Source organism: Cynocephalus volans, chromosome 12, assembly GCF_027409185.1.
Source record: "Cynocephalus volans isolate mCynVol1 chromosome 12, mCynVol1.pri, whole genome shotgun sequence".
NCBI lineage: Eukaryota > Metazoa > Chordata > Mammalia > Dermoptera > Cynocephalidae > Cynocephalus > Cynocephalus volans.
Window position 1 is genome coordinate 62,554,582 of NC_084471.1, and position 16,459 is coordinate 62,571,040.

At 46.5% G+C, this 16,459-nt stretch overlaps 1 protein-coding gene across 1 annotated transcript; it reads left to right on the forward strand.

Annotated features, from left to right (window-relative positions):
* The first annotated feature begins 2,296 nt into the window (after nucleotides 1–2,296).
* Nucleotides 2,297–16,349, forward strand: DCTN2 (dynactin subunit 2). Its single transcript, XM_063074904.1, has 14 exons — nucleotides 2,297–2,485; nucleotides 3,396–3,464; nucleotides 11,804–11,900; nucleotides 12,119–12,180; nucleotides 12,503–12,601; nucleotides 12,889–13,049; nucleotides 13,240–13,387; nucleotides 13,707–13,772; nucleotides 13,987–14,025; nucleotides 14,182–14,259; nucleotides 14,352–14,423; nucleotides 14,663–14,765; nucleotides 14,870–14,961; nucleotides 15,899–16,349. Exons 1-14 carry the CDS (start codon nucleotides 2,450–2,452, stop codon nucleotides 15,983–15,985), a joined length of 1,209 nt encoding a protein of 402 aa, XP_062930974.1. The 5' UTR covers nucleotides 2,297–2,449; the 3' UTR covers nucleotides 15,986–16,349.
* Nucleotides 16,350–16,459: the final 110 nt, after the last annotated feature.

The following is a 16,459-nucleotide window of genomic DNA, read 5'->3' on the forward strand; positions in this document are numbered from 1 at the left end:
TACAGGTCCCATTGTCAGGAAGGAGTGTCAGGGGAGGGTCTGGCTATTCCCTTCCCCTTCTTCATACAAAGGTGTGCTCTACTCGCTCCCCAACATACACACTGGGTCCCCAGTTTGAGGGAAGACATATTCCCATTCTGGGCTGTTGGAATTCAAAAGCAGATAAAATTCTAATTCTTGCCTCCTGGGTTGGGTCTGGGATGGAGGTGGGCAGGAGTTACTTTCACATGAGAGTCAGAAAGCGGTGGAGGGGTGACGACAGGGGTGGGTAAGGTTAGAGGGGCTTTGAGAGGACCTCTAGGGCAAACACATGGATTTGGGTTTCAGGCAGGTTTAGGCACCTATGTGTGTGTTTCCTGTCCCAGTAACCTTCAGATAGAGTCCCAACACCCAATCCCTTTCTCAGGCATTTCTTCTCTGCTTCTCCCCCTTCCCCGACGGAAAAAAAAAAAAAAAAGCCAAGCCCAGAGACTCCTTGTCCTTCCTCCACTTGGGTCAGACTCCTGCTGCAGCCCCTGGGCAGAAACACCGAGAAGCTGACTGAATTGATTTTTCTCCACGTCATAGGCCTCTGCTGGCCAACAGAGTTGGACCGCAGGAGTTGAAGCTGTAAGCCAAAGGGAGGGGTAGGATGAGGGGAGAGGGGAAGAGGGGAAGGAGGTTCCGCTCAGTGATTGATGAGTGTCTAAGGTCACTTAGATGCTATGGGGCAAGGATGAGAGGCTGATGGCCTGACCAGACAGGACCTAACCACTCAGAACTCAGCTGAAGGGGTTTTCCCACGTTGGGCCTATGTCTCAACCCCACCTTGAATCTTAAGGAAACTGAAGGAAAAGCGTCCAGCTTAAGAAACTGGATGGAAAGGCAGTTTGGAAAAAGAGGGGTAGAGGCTTGGGGAAGAGCCAGGAAAGAGAATGACAATGAGTTCCAAACTCAGGAACTCTCCCGTCACTTGGTTTGGCACTATTTGTAAGTGTTGCAGCATCCTGCAAGCTCAGGACACATTCTGGGAAACATCCCAAACTTGGGCCCCCAAGGGCTCCAAGGTGGCATCTTTAGTGAAGAAGTTTCAAAATGCCAGTCCATGGAGGGTCACTAGTCAGAGACAGAAATTCACTAGGTATGCCCCCACCCTCAAAAGAACAATGTGTTAAGAATAAAGCTGGATTTGTTAAGTTTCAAAGGACTGTCTTTATTATGAGAGTGTGTCCTTCCTACTTTTCTACCAAGTAATTATGGTGATAGTAGATAGTAGGTTTTCTATTTGTGATATACTTACTTGGTAAAATAAAAAGCTACCAATACTGGACTGGCTCGTGGCTCACTTTGGAGAGTGTGGTGCTGATAACACCAAGGCCACGGGTTCAGATCCCTATATAGGGATGGCCGGTTAGCTCACTTGGGAGAGTGTGATACTGACAACACCAAGTCGAGGGTTAAGATCCCCTTACTGGTCATCTTTAAAAAAAAAAAAAAAAAAAGCTACCAATACTGTGTCTATCCCCCAAAAGGTTTATTGTTTTTATTGAACCGTGAAATTCAAAAACTCTGAGAACTATTAGTGAAGTGGTTAAGAGCACAAGGTGGTCAGACAGACATGGAGCCACCACTTAACTATTTATGAATTTAAGATTGTCAGGTTTGAAAAACAAAAACAGAATGCCCAGTTAAATTTGAATTTCTTTTAAAATTTTTTGTGTTAGTATGTCCCAAGTGTGATATGAAACATAACTATACTAAAAGAACCTATTAGTTGTTTATGTAAAATTCAAATTTAACTAGGAGTCCTGTATTTTATTTGACAGCCCTAACTTGAAAAGATTGCTTAACTTTTCCATTCCTAACATATGAGGGTACCTCAAAAAGTTCATGGAAAGATTCGTATTATCTTTTAATTCTATTTTTTCACGAAATTTTTGAAGTACCCTAGTACAGTAAGCCTTTACTAAATTTTATTTGTTGTTATTGCTGTTTTTGAAGCCATGGCTATACCACAGCATGACTAGCTGTGTGATTTAATTTGGTCATTTAATTTCTGGGAGTCCAAGACAGGAATTATAAAAGTTCTTTTACAGACTTGATGTAAAAATGAAAGAAAATAAGTTGGATAAAATAGCTCCCTAAAGCGCGTTATTGTCGTTCCCCGCCCAAGCCCCAGTCGACGAAGACTACACATCCCACAGTCCTCGGTGGCGTCCCCTTGCCATTACCTCATTCCCTGGCCTCGTTCTCGCCAATCCCTGTCTCTCCAGGGGTGTGGTAGAGAGCTGTTCTCGCGACTTTTGCTTTACCCGTCTACTGTGCTTCTACTGTCGCGAGACTTCCTGCTCCTCTGCCGCTCCCTTTGCTGCCGCTTTAGCTGGGGACCTGCACCCAGACTCTCCCCTACCCGAACGCCGGCCCCGGCTCCACCGAGGCCCCGGTCCCCCAGTCCCGCCTCGCCGCCGCCATGGCGGACCCTAAATACGCCGACCTTCCCGGCATTGTGAGTACAGGGCCGGCCCTGGTTCCCCAGGACCGCGCCCCCGACCTCCCGAGGACCCCCAACAGAAACTAACCCACCACCCCTCCCGCCTGCAGGCCCTCCTCCGCCCCAGGGCCCCCGCTGCTCGCTCCCCGACCGGCCGCCGCACCTTTCGGACTCCTCTGACCCGACTGGGCTGGCTGGTCGGACGGCGCACCAGGCCCCCTTTCCTGCATTCGCCGGTTTCTCGGCCCAGAAATCGTCTCTGGGCGCTTACCACTTGTGCCCGTGTTTGTACCATCCGTGTCAACGCCACCCGTGCTGCCCTAAATCTCCCCATAAGCCCCCCATCCCTACCCCAAACACACACCAGGCCACTGGTGATGGCCTTCATCCTGCCAAGGAAGAGGTTACCGTGGCAGAACCCTTCTTGTGCCAGATGGGGAACTCTGTCCTTCTGGGAACCTGTGTCCCCCCTTCCCCATGCACATGCTGGCGTATACCCTCCTGTTGTGCTCCCCTGCCTGCATTCTCAGGGTGGAAGTGAGGACATAGGGCCTTGGGTACTAAGGCCTTGAGTCACTCTCAACCCTTGTGCTGGGGTAGTGGTGTATAGGGCCTAATTGGAGGATAGCCTTTACCTACTTCTGATGTAATGATTGCCAAAGACCAGCCCTCCTCCAGAGTCAGGGTGACATCTTTATTATCACTTACACTCCCTGTTTAACTTCAGGTCCCAGTTGTCCCCACTGCATCCCCACCCCTCTGAGACACGGCAACTGACATGCTGTTCACAGGGCAGGTGGAGGACAAAGGACAGAATCTTGGCATCATAGCCTGCCTTCTCCCTTAGCTTCTTCAATTGGAGTGGGGTAAGGAGTGTTGATGGTGCTGGATAGTGAGGTTGGGTGGTCACTGCTTCTACCTGCAGGCCAGGAACGAGCCAGATGTTTATGAAACCAGCGACCTACCTGAGGATGATCAAGCGGAGTTTGATGCGGTAAGACTGTGTGCTGCCTCAGGATTCTTCTGGACCCTGATCTCTCTCCTCTAGACAGGCTCTTTCCCTTCTCTGGCGAGCCACAGCAATAAGCGAGTATGCCAACCCCAGCCTGGGTGGTATGTAGGTTGTAGGCCTTTCAAAGGCCTTGCTGGGCCAGTAGCCACCTATGAGCAATGAAGGACAGAGAGTCAGATCAGTGGAATTACAACTAACAATATCCTTTTAATTTTTTTTTTTTTTTTTTTTTGTCTTTTTCGTGACCGGTACCGAACCCGTGGCGGGAGCGTCGCCGTGCTCCCAGCGTCGCACTCTCCCGAGTGCGCCACGGGCTCGGCCTAATATCCTTTTAAATAAAATTGAAATATCTCAGAACACTTAGATTTGCGGCTAATGACTTAGTTAAGCCCCTGGATTCTAATCCATGGTAATGAATCATGAATCCTGAGCACTTAAAATAAACTGCTTGAGGTTAGGAAGTAGGCCTTCTATTTCATAAACTATTTCATTCAGTATATATTCATTAGTATTCTACCAAGAACTAGACTTTGAAGTGTAGAGAAATACCTTTTTATATAAATATTCAGTATCCATTGGGCAAGGAATAAGAAAATGATTTGGAGATTTTAGAAAGACAAAAGACCTGGTCAGAGCAAAATAAATTTGAGGAAGAACATAAATCTTTCTGTCATCAGAGGAGAGGCCATGGTAGCACTTTCAGATCCAAGAACTCTGAGTAGTAAAAATTAAATTGTGGACCCTGAGGGGAACTATTTGGCATTGTTTATTGAATGTGTTCATTCTGTATTGATTTTTGTGCAGTACAGAGGAAGAAATATCCCTGCCCGCAAGGAGTCCGCTAATGGAGGAATTAGGATACGTATAGGAAACATATGAAAGAAAAAAAAAAAAAAATTGAGTGAATGGAAATCAACATAGTAAAAACTCTGTATGTAAGTGCCGATGCCAAGGGGGACAAAGTTATATTAGCATGTCTTATAGGGTGTGTTTTAGGTTTTATTTTTTCCAAAGAAAACTGGGCTCGGGTCACATTGATGGTTTGAGATCTCAGTAAAGGTGTGACCAATAGTCATCCATATTGGGAACAGGCTCAGTATGCGTGTCTGTAAGTCCTGTGGCTATGTCTTTGGGGCTGTTTCTGGAGAATGCTTGTTGCTGGCTTATAATGTATGGCTTGGCATACTCACTTATTCCTTACCTGATTTTCCCATGTGGAAGTGGTTCTTACATCATGGGGAACACAACTTCCCCGTCCCCTCTCTCAGTGGTGTGTTCCTTGTGGCTTCTGTATTTGCTGGCATGTCAGTCTGTCTCGCAAGCTTGAGTATCTGGAGATAATGCAGATGATGATGTTGCTGGGTGTGCACCTGTCACTTCAAGAGGTATCTTAGTAGGAAGCTGACTCTGTCCACAGGGTAGGAGTATATATGCTGAGGACTTTATTGTATTACCATAGTTCAGAGATGGTTCAACTCAGGTCTAGGCCTCTGCCTATGAAATATCAAGCCTTCATGGTGATGAGGTAATGAATAGAACTCTGTCCCTTTGTCACTGACTGTAATACAAATGGGAAGTATCACAGCAATCCCCTTTCCAAACAAAAAAAATACGTTGTAATTTTCCTTTTGAAAGTACTGGGCTATCCCTTAATAAAAAGATGATACCCATTCCAGGCATGGAAGAACCTAAATGTGCATCTCTGATTGGCTATTTTTCCCTGAGCAGCCTATTTTGGTAGCCTCTAGTGGAGGAGCTGATGGGGAGAGGATACCATGATTGTTTGTTTCCTGTGGCATGTTGCCCAGGATGCCGGTATAGAAGTACATGGGAGCTTGATGGTCAAGACAAGGAGTCAAGTTGCCTGCATCACTTACAGCTCAGCTAAGTGACTCTCCGTTACTAGGGAGGAGTGAGTGGAGTGGGGAGACCTTCAGCCTCTTCAGGAGCCCTTGGAGCTGAGATGTTTCCTTATGTCAGTTAATGTCTCTGGCCTCTGCACATCCCTATGGGCCTTAGGAGAGTAGCTTTTGGGAAGTTGGCTAAGAAATGGCTCTGCTGCTGCTTTTAATACTGATGTGAATGTGTGACTTGAGGAGCAGTGAGTTGTATACTTACACAATCCAGAGACTTTGTGTCCAGGAGGCCTGGATTCTCACTAGCAGCCTACCTGCCTGTCCCTTTGTCACCTACCCGCCCAAGACCTAGCACAGGTGACAATGCATGGTCACCACTCTTGTGGCTGAACCATGAGGTTTTCAGTCACCTTCTTAACCCCTGGCAACATCATTCTCTGCCTTAGTCTCCAGGTTATTTTTAACTTTAATTTTTTATTAGTTTTTAAAATAGATAATATATGCACATAGATCAAAAGACTCAAGACTGTGTAGTGAAAAGTCTCTCACCCATCCTTGCCTGCCATCACTCAGTTCTCTTCCCTGGAGAAAACAAATATGACCAACTTCTTCTGGAATCTTTCAGAGAGTCTCCACATTTTTTATTTTTATATTTTTTATTTTGGGGCTGACCAGTACAGGGATCTGAACTCTAGATTTTTATTTGAAGGAATAGCCACGTAGTGTTGACCCTCACTGTCCTTTAACTGCCTTCCTCTGATTTCTCCACTGTGGAAGAAATGGGGCTATTGAAGGAAATAGTGTTCTCTGATATCCCATAAAGATCTTAATTGCTAGTTTAACTTAAACACAAAAGTTTTGCAGTTCCCATAGTGGGGAGGATAGTAGGAGATTTACATTTTGCTACAGATGATACCACTTTTTCTACTATCTCTTTAAAACAATTTTAGCAGGAAATAAAATATTCTAAAACAGGAATGGACCAAAAAAACCACAGACTAGCCCTTTCCTCCTCCATCTGGGATGATTTCTCTGCATTTCAGACACCCAGGTTGATTGGGCAATGGGCTTGTTTGGAGACTTTAAAAAATGTCTTGTTAGGAAAGTTAATTCCCAAATGGAATTCCCTCCCCATGGGCACACAGCCTGCCTTGGGTCAGTGAGGCACTCTGCTCATGGCTTTTGAACTGCCAGAGCAAGGGGAATAAATTAAGAAAACCTCATGAGAAATAGGATTTAGTTTCTCCCTCTGTGGCATAACTACCCCCATTGCCATGTAAATAGGGAAAAAAATGACCTAGCTATAGTTTGGTTGGGCCCTGGCAGAGGTTTCAATCCTCCAAAAGGTAAATACTGCTGGACACTCCACCAGCCTGAAATGAGAAATAGTAGGTTCTCTTCCTCACAGTTTAGAGTATCATAGAGTATGCTTGATTGTGTTCATTGACTGTTGGCACACTTGAACTTACCTGAGTTTTTCCTAATGCTTCCCCCATCCTCCCTCCTCACCACCTTGCCTGGACACTAGTTTGCACAAGTAAGACCATTCAATGCTTCTTCTCTGCATGGTTTTCTCATCTGCTGTCTTGCATGCAATGCTCTGCCACAGCTATTGTGTTAGCTAATTGTTTTAAATTCCAGTGAGTCCCTAGCCGGGTCACTGAGGGGCCTGATGGCTTTATGTTTAAAGATCATTAATCAAGGTTTAGAAACACAACTATGATCCATGAATCATTGTCTCTTCCCCTTGTGAGGTCTGCAGAATAAAACTGTCAAGTGGAGGATGGGATAGAAACATGGAGGCTATGAATGCTTTTGAACATGAGGCATGTAGGGGCTGGAGTTAGAAGAAGGTTGCCTTTCTCCTCAGACTGAGATGACTTTTAGTCATTCTAGACAAGGATGGAGAACAAGGGGGACAGCCACAGTTCTCACTTCTTGGCTGTAGATGGATTATCCCTGGAAAAAACTCATTTTAATATTTCCTTATGCTAAGCCTTCAGAGAAATGCAAATGGGATGAAAAGGACGTGTTAATATGCAGTCTTAAGGTAATTTAGGTTATTTGTGCTTGTGTAAGTCTTTCTGTTTCTGCACCCCTCCTTTAGAAATGGATGAATGGTCAGCATTACGTTGGCCCATCCTGGACAGTTTTATTCTATAGCTCTATCCATCTTCCTTGTCATCATGGTTCTGAAGTCCCCCTGGCTGTAATGTTGGCATAGAGCGTGAACAGGCTCAGAAAGCAGCAGTGGCCACCTCCTTTCTCTCATTTAGAACCTCAAGTCTTGTCCTCTGAGGCACAGTCACTTAGCCAAATAGCCCTGGGGCTGGGAGCCATGTACCAGGTAAGCTGGTACCCAGGATCAGGTCACTTGGAATTTTCCAATTAATGTGACTGTGGTGTACTAGGTTTCCATGGTAACTGTTACTACTCCAAGTAACAGGAACTATACCTAAAATCACATGATCCCTCAACCCACTATATGACAGAACTGGAGGTGGTATATACTATTTGCAAACTAGTGTACCACTTTTCCTTTTCTTTGATTTTCTGTCCTCCCCCATTCTGCCCCTTACTCATAGTTCAAACTTGAGCTTATGGCCCATTGTCCTCTCTCTCTCCTTGAGTTTCTCCCAGGCTGGTTTTAGCCTGGTGGGACAAGTCAGAGAAAGGTATAGTGCATTTACTTCCCTCATGTGTTCTCAGTGTGTGCACCTGTGAGTGCTTACACCCACTCTGTGTAGAGGCATCCCAGCCTAGACCACAGGACCTGGAGCTACCTCTTCCCTGGGCTGAAAGGAGTCCTGGCTGGACCTTAGCATTGGCCAGGGAATGGAGAAGTTGAGGGTCAGGTGTACCTGGTGGAAATCTTGGAGCATTAAGGACTTGTCTATCCCACCGTGCATTTTCATATACACATAACCATCCTCAATCCTCCACACTTCCATCTGCCCATCATCAGAGCTCCTGGAAAGTCAGGGCATACAGCTAGATTTCCCCTTCTGGCAGTTCTAAACCAGTCTTGCCTGGAAGTGGGAGCTCTATCTATGTGGCCTCAACTAATATAGGCCTCTTTGAAATACTCTCACTCTTCCACCTTGTCCACCCTCCAGCCCCTGTGAATCTTGTGAACAGAGAGTTGAAGAAACATGTTCTGCACATGGGCTGGTAGCTGTGAATCTTGGTGTCCTCTGGACTCTGTGCTAGCACATCATGGCAGAATTGCCCTGGATCCCTTAGAGCTGCAGAGTGAGTTACCAACAACTCAAGATGAATACAAACATGCCAGGCTGCGCGAGGGACCAGGATTTGACCTGCCTCTCCTCTGGCAGCAAGAAATGAGAACAGGGCTGCAGTTAGGTACTTCATGTTTGTTTAAACTCACCATCTGTACCTGACATATTTTGTTCCTCCTAACCTAAAGTCATATCAGACCATTGACATGAGCACCCTCATTGTGACTGATTCTGCCATCCACATGTCTAATTCTTCACCAATAGAGAAACCAGGAGACAAGAAGACTTGGGCCATGAATTAGAAAGGGGAACTTCCCCCTTGAAAATTATGGACCTTCGGTCAGCTACAGGTCCTCAGAATCTCCATAATCTCTGCTTCATATTTTGCCATTTCTACAGCTTCCCCTCCACCTCAGCCTTCTCTTCCTACACTTTCCTGTTCCATGCCACTAGCTTGTAACATCTAACTCCTAGTTCTCAGATGATCCTGAATTGCTGCTATTAATGGCAAAGCTTCATGACATCCTCACCACCAGAGAGGAAAGGGTCTCATGCTCTTCTTTCACTTGGGGTATGTGGTGACCCCAGCTGAAATTTCTCGGCCCCTAAATTTTGCTAGGCTCCCCTGGGGCCCTGTGGTGCAGTGTGTTTGAAGACTGTCATGTAGTGCATGTGACAATTTGCTAATAACAATTTTGTCTTTTTTTTCCCTCCCTCATTCCCATTCCCCCACTCCCTTTCCTTTTAACTCTTTTGATTTTCTCACCTCTGGGGAAACCACAAGGAGCTGGTAAGAAGCCTGACCTTTCATCTGCTTTTTAATGGGGCGTGCTATGATGGGCAGTTGTTTCTCTTTTTGTCTCAACTAAATCTTTCATCCCTCTATTCAGTCCCTTACCCAGCTGACAACCTTTTCTTATCTCACAAGTCACTGTAATGGCACTGCCCCTAACCCATGCCCCAGATCTTCATGACACTGGCAGAATAGGTGCCACTAGAGGACTAGAGTATGCTGCCTACCTGAGTCTCCTGGGGCCACAGCCATGGAGAGGCTCCAAGAGGATGCCAATGTTAGGCAGCCCTCCTGGCCCAGGACATGTTGCTGCAGCAGGGAATAGTGGGATGAAAGTGCTCTCTTTCCTGTGACTGTCCAGAACCTCTGAGACTCACCTTCTGAGTCTTGACCCTTTTTTTACTCCCTCCTTTCCCTACCTAGAAACTTAAATAAGAAAGTAGGTTCTCATCTGCATAGTGCCCACCCGTAAAAAGGACTTAGCATATGGTAGCTATGATTAATTTCTTTCCTTGGTATGTGGATTTTGCCTCCCATTCCTCTCCCCTCCCCCATGGCTAATCAGTACAGGGCTTGAATCCTGGACCTTGGTAATATCAGGACCACACTCTAACCAACTGAACTATCCAGCTAGCCCACCATTCCTCTTTTTTAAGAGTTTTTTTAAAAAGGATTTCTACCTCATTGGCCATGATTGCTGCTTTCACAGGGAGACATGGCATATTCTCGAGTGTGAACTTAGAAGAAGATGGTTGTCTGTCCTGAGCCTGAGCCCTTCTAAAACCAACAGTTTATAGAGGCCACAGACCACTCAGCTATTTGGCCAGTGGGTGTTCTGGCTGTAACCTTTCAGAGAAAGTTAAAGAGAGAATCATTTGGGACTCAAATGTCTCTTCCCCCAGGCACTTGCATATGATACATTGAGCCCTTTCATTTTCTCTTGATCTCTAGCTGTTGCCCCTCTGCCTAGCAATTCCCTGAAGAGGTAAAGATCAAAATTGATACTTTCTCCCTATCCCTCTCCTCCATCACTTTTAAAGTTGCTACCCACACTGATTTCTTCTCTAATAGCAGAACAGAGATGAAGGATGGAGCTACCTTATATCTGCAGCTTTTTTTCTATGGTGTCCCCCATTCCTCCCCTTCCCCGCCTCCCTACATACCCACACACAGGCAGAGGTTCTCAGTCCTGGTGCAGATTAGAATCACCTGGGTAGCTGGCTCTACCCCAGAACAATTAAGTCAATCTACAGAGATGGGCCCACATGTTTTTTGGTTTTTGGTGGTTTTTTAATTAACATTTTCTAAGTGATTCAAATGGGCAACACAGGGTTGAGAACCATTGTTTTAGGTGAAGAAAAGACGACTCATTTTGCCTTCCTCCATCAAAAGGTAGAGATGCCATCCCCAATGGACTCCTGGGTCTCCTTCCCCCTTCCTTCAGTGCTCTACTGGGAGCTGTCAGGCTTCTGACAATTGAAAGGAAGGACATGCAGTCAGGAGTGCCCAGTTTTGGTGTAGTTATTAGAATCAATCTGAACAGCAAGTAGATGTCTAATAAGGAGGGAACCTCTCTGCTTCACTTTCTTGGGTAAAGTCTTTTTCACTCTTTCTCCTGTGTCCCCTGTTTATGGAAGAGCTTCAGTGATTGAGGCACAGCAGAAGAATCAGGGTGCTGCAGCTTCTCTGTAAAGAGATGCTGAGCTATCTCCATTTCAGGGCTTATACATGGCCCTTGCCCAAGGGTGCTCCTGGCAAGCAGATATTGCTTATGTTTGTTACTTCTAAGGTGTCCCTTAAAAAATAATCCAGTAAGCCCTTGCCTGTTCTCCCTGTCCCCTGCATTCACTGGCCTCATAGCAGTCTGGAAACCAGGCTCCTGGTCAGACCCTCTGCCAATCTTCCTTTCGTATCTAAGAGCTGATCTCTTATCTTCAGCAGGTTTAAAGTTCTAATATTCACATTGAGAGTTAGTGGCCTGATTGTCTGCCTTCCCTCCTCTTCCCCTTCAGCAAGGATGGGAGGTCAGCTTTAAGATGACTTGCTCAGTGGGCGAGGAGATTTACTTTTGGAAGGGGGAGGTTGAAAGAGGTCAGGTTGGTTTCTTGCTTGAGTCATGGTGTGTGCCAAATAACTGGGAGGGGTGAGGTGGGGGGATGGGGAGGCTATGTACAAGAGTAGGTGGGGAGGCTATGCTGCCTCTGTTCCCAGTTGAATCAGGGTGTTAATATTTATATAACAGAGGCTCCAAATTTACCAGGAAGCTTCAGTTTCCTAGGTTGAGCCTGCATTGACAGCTTGGAATGGAGCCACACTTCTTTCCCCTTGGAAAACTAGGGCCTAGTCTCCTAATGGTTTGGGGATTTTGTGGGGTAGAGGAAGTTCTAGAGTAGGAGTGAGTCAGCCCCTGGCCTGAACTACCTATTCCTGCAGGAGGAGTTGACGAGCACAAGTGTGGAGCACATCATTGTCAATCCCAATGCTGCCTATGACAAGTTCAAGGACAAGAGAGTGGGAACAAAGGGACTTGGTAAGACTAGGCTGGAAGGGGAGGTGGGGAGCTGGGGCCAGGGAGCCTGGAGGGCAAGCATGAGAAGTGGTTTTCTGTCCTCAGGTCTTAGTCGAGACTTTTGCTCTGGGGAAAGAGTCTGTCATGAAGATCTCTTGTGGAAACCCTCACAGTTACCTGAGACCATGACTGCCCTGAGCCTAGATCAGGCCCTCAGTTTCATCTTCTTTTCTTGGCAGATTTCTCAGACCGTATTGGAAAAACCAAGAGGACAGGATATGAATCTGGAGAATATGAAATGGTTTGTTGCGTGTGTGTTGATGGGAATGGAGTGGTAATCCTATCTAGCAGGCATTTAGGAGGGAGGTCAAGGGATACAGCCAGGATTCTGAGTTTCTCTGGTTAGGGGTCCTGAGGAACCCAGCAGGATGCAGTTGAGGATGCTCTGCCCCCTGCTGTTTGCTTTGGAGAGTCTCCAGGCCTCTGGCTATCTCCAGTTCTTCTTTATCAGAGTATTGTGAGTTGGTTACGATACCCTTATGAGTTAGGCCCAGGGTTTGGATAAATTCTTGAGGTTCCCTGTAATGAGAGGTGTAACATCACCCTCTGTGCTTGTTCCCTAGCTTGGAGAGGGTCTGGGAGTGAAGGAGACACCCCAGCAAAAGTACCAGCGACTACTGCATGAAGTCCAAGAGCTGACAACTGAAGTTGAGAAAATCAAGGTAACAATAAAGTCTTTTCTCCCCTTTCTGCTGTGACTTACCTAGCAAAGGAGGACCTCTCAGGAGGAGGAGAAAGATTCCCTAAGCTCCTGGATAAGGGGACTAAGGTTTCCAGAGTTTAGTAATACACATGAATCTGCATTTGACATTACAGGTGGGAAGTCTAATATGCTAAAAACCATCCCAGTGACTGTCAGCTACAACTGTCCTTAAGGGTCATGATCTAATTTTTTTTTTTTCTTGATGCATTCTTGCCACCCCTCACTATCTTCCTCTTTTCACACCAGACAACAGTGAAGGAGTCAGCCACTGAGGAAAAGCTGACCCCTGTGGTGCTGGCTAAACAGCTGGCAGCCCTGAAGCAGCAGCTGGTTGCTTCCCACCTGGAGAAGCTTCTGGGACCAGATGCTGCTATCAACCTTACTGACCCCGATGGAGCTCTGGCTAAGTAGGTGCCCTACTCTGTTGGAAAATCATTGCTGATTGGGGTTGTGGAGGGACTCAGCCTGCTACTGACAGGGATACTAAGGAGAAAGGTAGCCTAGCTATTCCTTAATGCTGACTGTGAGGCAAAAGAGAGAGTGTGATTGTCCCTCATCCTTCAAATCATACTATTATTACTTGTTCTCCTGTCCCAGGCGCCTACTGCTGCAGCTGGAAGCAACAAAGAACAGCAAAGGGGGTACAGGGGGAAAGAGCACCAGTGGGACCCCCCCAGATAGCAGCCTTGTCACTTATGAACTACATTCTCGGCCTGAGCAGGACAAGTTCTCTCAAGCTGCCAAAGTATGTATATAGTGTTGGTTGGGAGGCTAGGGGATACATGGTCCTAGAGATTTTCCTGCCTCCCTTCAAGGGATCAGACCTGGGATTAGGGTGCTGGGAAGGAAAGCTTCTGATTCTTGGTGTCTCATTCTCCATGTTTCCCTCACCCATCTACTTTCAGTTAGGATTTTAAGATTGTGGCTGGAGATGTGTTCCAGTGGAAGGAGTTCCTTGGGGTGGGGGTGGAGGTGAGTGGCAAGCAGAGAAGAGCAGGATCTTATTTCACCCACTGTAGCATCAGGGAGGTGGATGGCAAATCTCACCTCCTCCTTCCCCCTAGGTTGCAGAACTTGAGAAGCGCCTGACAGAGCTGGAGGCGACTGTACGCTGTGATCAGGATGCTCAGGTCAGCTGTCCAATACTTAGTTTGAGCCTCAGATCCTGCACCCTGAGTCCTAAGGTCCACAGCATTCCATACAAGCCTGGGAGGAGTCAGGAAAGGGTTTCAGTTATGGGGAGCAACCAGTGGGCCTGTCAGCTAGAATCAGGAAGGATGGGAGAAGGTGGTAATCACATGGAGGTATAAGGACTACTGATTTCTTTCCTCACTTTCCCACCAGAATCCCCTTTCTGCAGGTCTACAGGGATCCTGTCTTATGGTGAGTTTGGAAAGAACAGGAGTATTTGGATAACAGAGGGGATATTGGGATTGGGTTTGCTTTGAGAATTACTTTAACTTTAGTGGAATATAGGCAGTCTCTTCCTTAGGCTGCTCCTTTCCCCTTTGTGACGTTTGTCCCAACCCCCACCCCCAGGAGACAGTAGAACTGTTGCAAGCAAAGGTGAGCGCCCTGGATCTTGCAGTTTTGGATCAAGTGGAAGCTAGGCTACAGGTATTAAATGGAGGACAAATTGGATTATGGGCAGCTTGGGACTTCGGAAGTCCTAGATGCCTTCACTAGCAACTTAAAATCTGTTCTTTCAGAGTGTCCTGGGAAAGGTGAATGAAATTGCCAAGCATAAAGCTTCTGTAGAGGATGCAGATACACAAAGCAAGGTCAGAGACACCTCCCCCATCTTCACACCCATTTCCGCTCCCTCAGGTTTTCCGAGTGGTAATACCAAAGCATGAATCCTCAGGTCCCTGTCTTCATAAGCTCTTATCAGCTGAGAAAGTCAGGGCAGTGCTTCCCTCTGCCTAGTTGATTCTTTTCCCCACTCTAGTGAAGTAGCAGTCAGTGCATCCTTCAGTGGCTGCCTCAGCCTTCCCCTCTATGCCCTGCCGTGTCCCTTCAGGTGCACCAGCTATATGAAACCATACAGCGCTGGAGCCCCATTGCTTCCACCCTTCCTGAGCTGGTGCAGAGACTGGTCACCATCAAGCAGTTGCATGAGCAAGGTGGGAGCCCAGCTGCCAGGGGTGCTAAGAGGAATTGAAAAGTGGGCAAATTTTGTTCCCCTCCCTCAATTCTAGTTTCAGCTGCATTTTTCTTTCTTCTGTAGCCATGCAGTTTAGTCAGCTCCTGACACACTTGGATACCACCCAGCAGATGATTGCTAGTTCCCTCAAGGACAATGCCATCCTCTTAACCCAGGTGTGTGCCCCTTTGATCTATCTCCTTTCTCCAGCACGTACAGACTATATTCTCCAGCTTTTTCTCATAGGGTTCTGTCTTAGCCCGTTTGTAGCACGGTGTGGCAGGGGCTGGTCTGAGTCTCCGTACTGTTTCTCAATGGTTGTAGACCTTTGACAACTTATTTAATCTGTGAGCCTCCATCTTTCCTCTTGGAAAATTATATCTCCCTCAAAGTTATGTGGATCAGGTGAAATAACATGGGTAAATTGTTAATACTGAACGTTTTTTCTTATAAGGCTTACTCTTTCACTCTGGAGTTTCAGCTTAGTTTTACCCTCCCTGGGGTTCTCATCCAGATACTCCTGAGCATAGTACACTGGAAAGAATATTGCTTTTGAAATCAGGAGCCAGTCTCCAATATGGTTCTGCCACTTGTTTTCTGACCCTGAACAGTGAGCCTCACCTTTTTCATTCATTCCTTTCGCAATGCCCGGCCATAGCAAGTCCTCAATTTCTGTTGGAGGCACTGTTCTCAGTGCTGGAGGGAGCATTAAAGTTGAAAGACCAGCATCACAGGACCATCAAGATAAATGAAAATATATATAAAGTACTTGGTATAATATTCTTTTCCTCTAGAGCAGTTTCCTAAAATTTTGAACCAGTGAAACCCTTATCTCAGCCAAATCTTATTTGGTTCTTATTACATAAAACATATAAAAGAACTGTTCTGGAGTCAGGAGGGAATTCTTATGAGACCTGTTTGGAAGAGCCTGAGCTAGGGCCATGGTACTCCAAAGATAGTTTGATAACTGCTGCTGTAAACATCCCCCCTCTGGGGCCTGTAAGCTGTGTTACCATTTCTTTTTTGTTTTCTCTGAGAGAATTTCTTCAGGTCCTTATCCAGGTGAGTACCTGGACCTGAAAAAGGGTAAAACCTCTCTTTACCACTTTCTAGGTGCAGACAACCGTGCGTGAAAACTTGGCCACAGTTGAGGGGAACTTTGCTAGCATTGATGAACGTATGAAGAAGCTGGGAAAGTGAGCACTTTTGGGAGATGGAGAACAGGGGTAAACCCCACCCCTCTGAACTCTGCAAACAGCTTACATAGGGTTTCCCTTTCATTATAACTCTTGCTTCCCCATCCCATTTGACACTGGGGGCAAGGGTTCTTCTTGCATGTGGGGTTCACACTCCTCCCTGATGAATACAGTGGTAGCTGGGGGATTAGATGGTGGTCTCCCCTCAGATCCAGGGGATGAGGATGTGGGCCCAGCCACATGCCAGCTTATGTCCAATACTGCTTTGCCTGGTATGGGGAAGGATTGGGTCCTGTCCTCCAACACAGCTTCTGTGGCTGACTGTAAACTGTACAACTGTTCTGACTATTAAATGCTGTTGTACTCTGTGTGGCCTCTGCTGTGTTTCCTGGGGAAGAGGGCGTACTAAGATGTAGACAGACATTCATAGCATAATAGGCAGTCTAAGCCACTCTCTACTACAAGAGGAGGATTTAAA

Excerpts from the sequence above, each read along its gene's own strand:
- DCTN2 (XM_063074904.1), top strand. The coding sequence starts at position 2,450 with ATGGCGGACCCTAAATACGCCGACCTTCCCGGCATT. Across the intron at positions 3,465-11,803 it reads ATCAAGCGGAGTTTGATGCG|GAGGAGTTGACGAGCACAAG; the intron begins GTAAGACTGTGT and ends CTATTCCTGCAG. Across the intron at positions 14,766-14,869 it reads CAAGCAGTTGCATGAGCAAG|CCATGCAGTTTAGTCAGCTC; the intron begins GTGGGAGCCCAG and ends TTTCTTCTGTAG.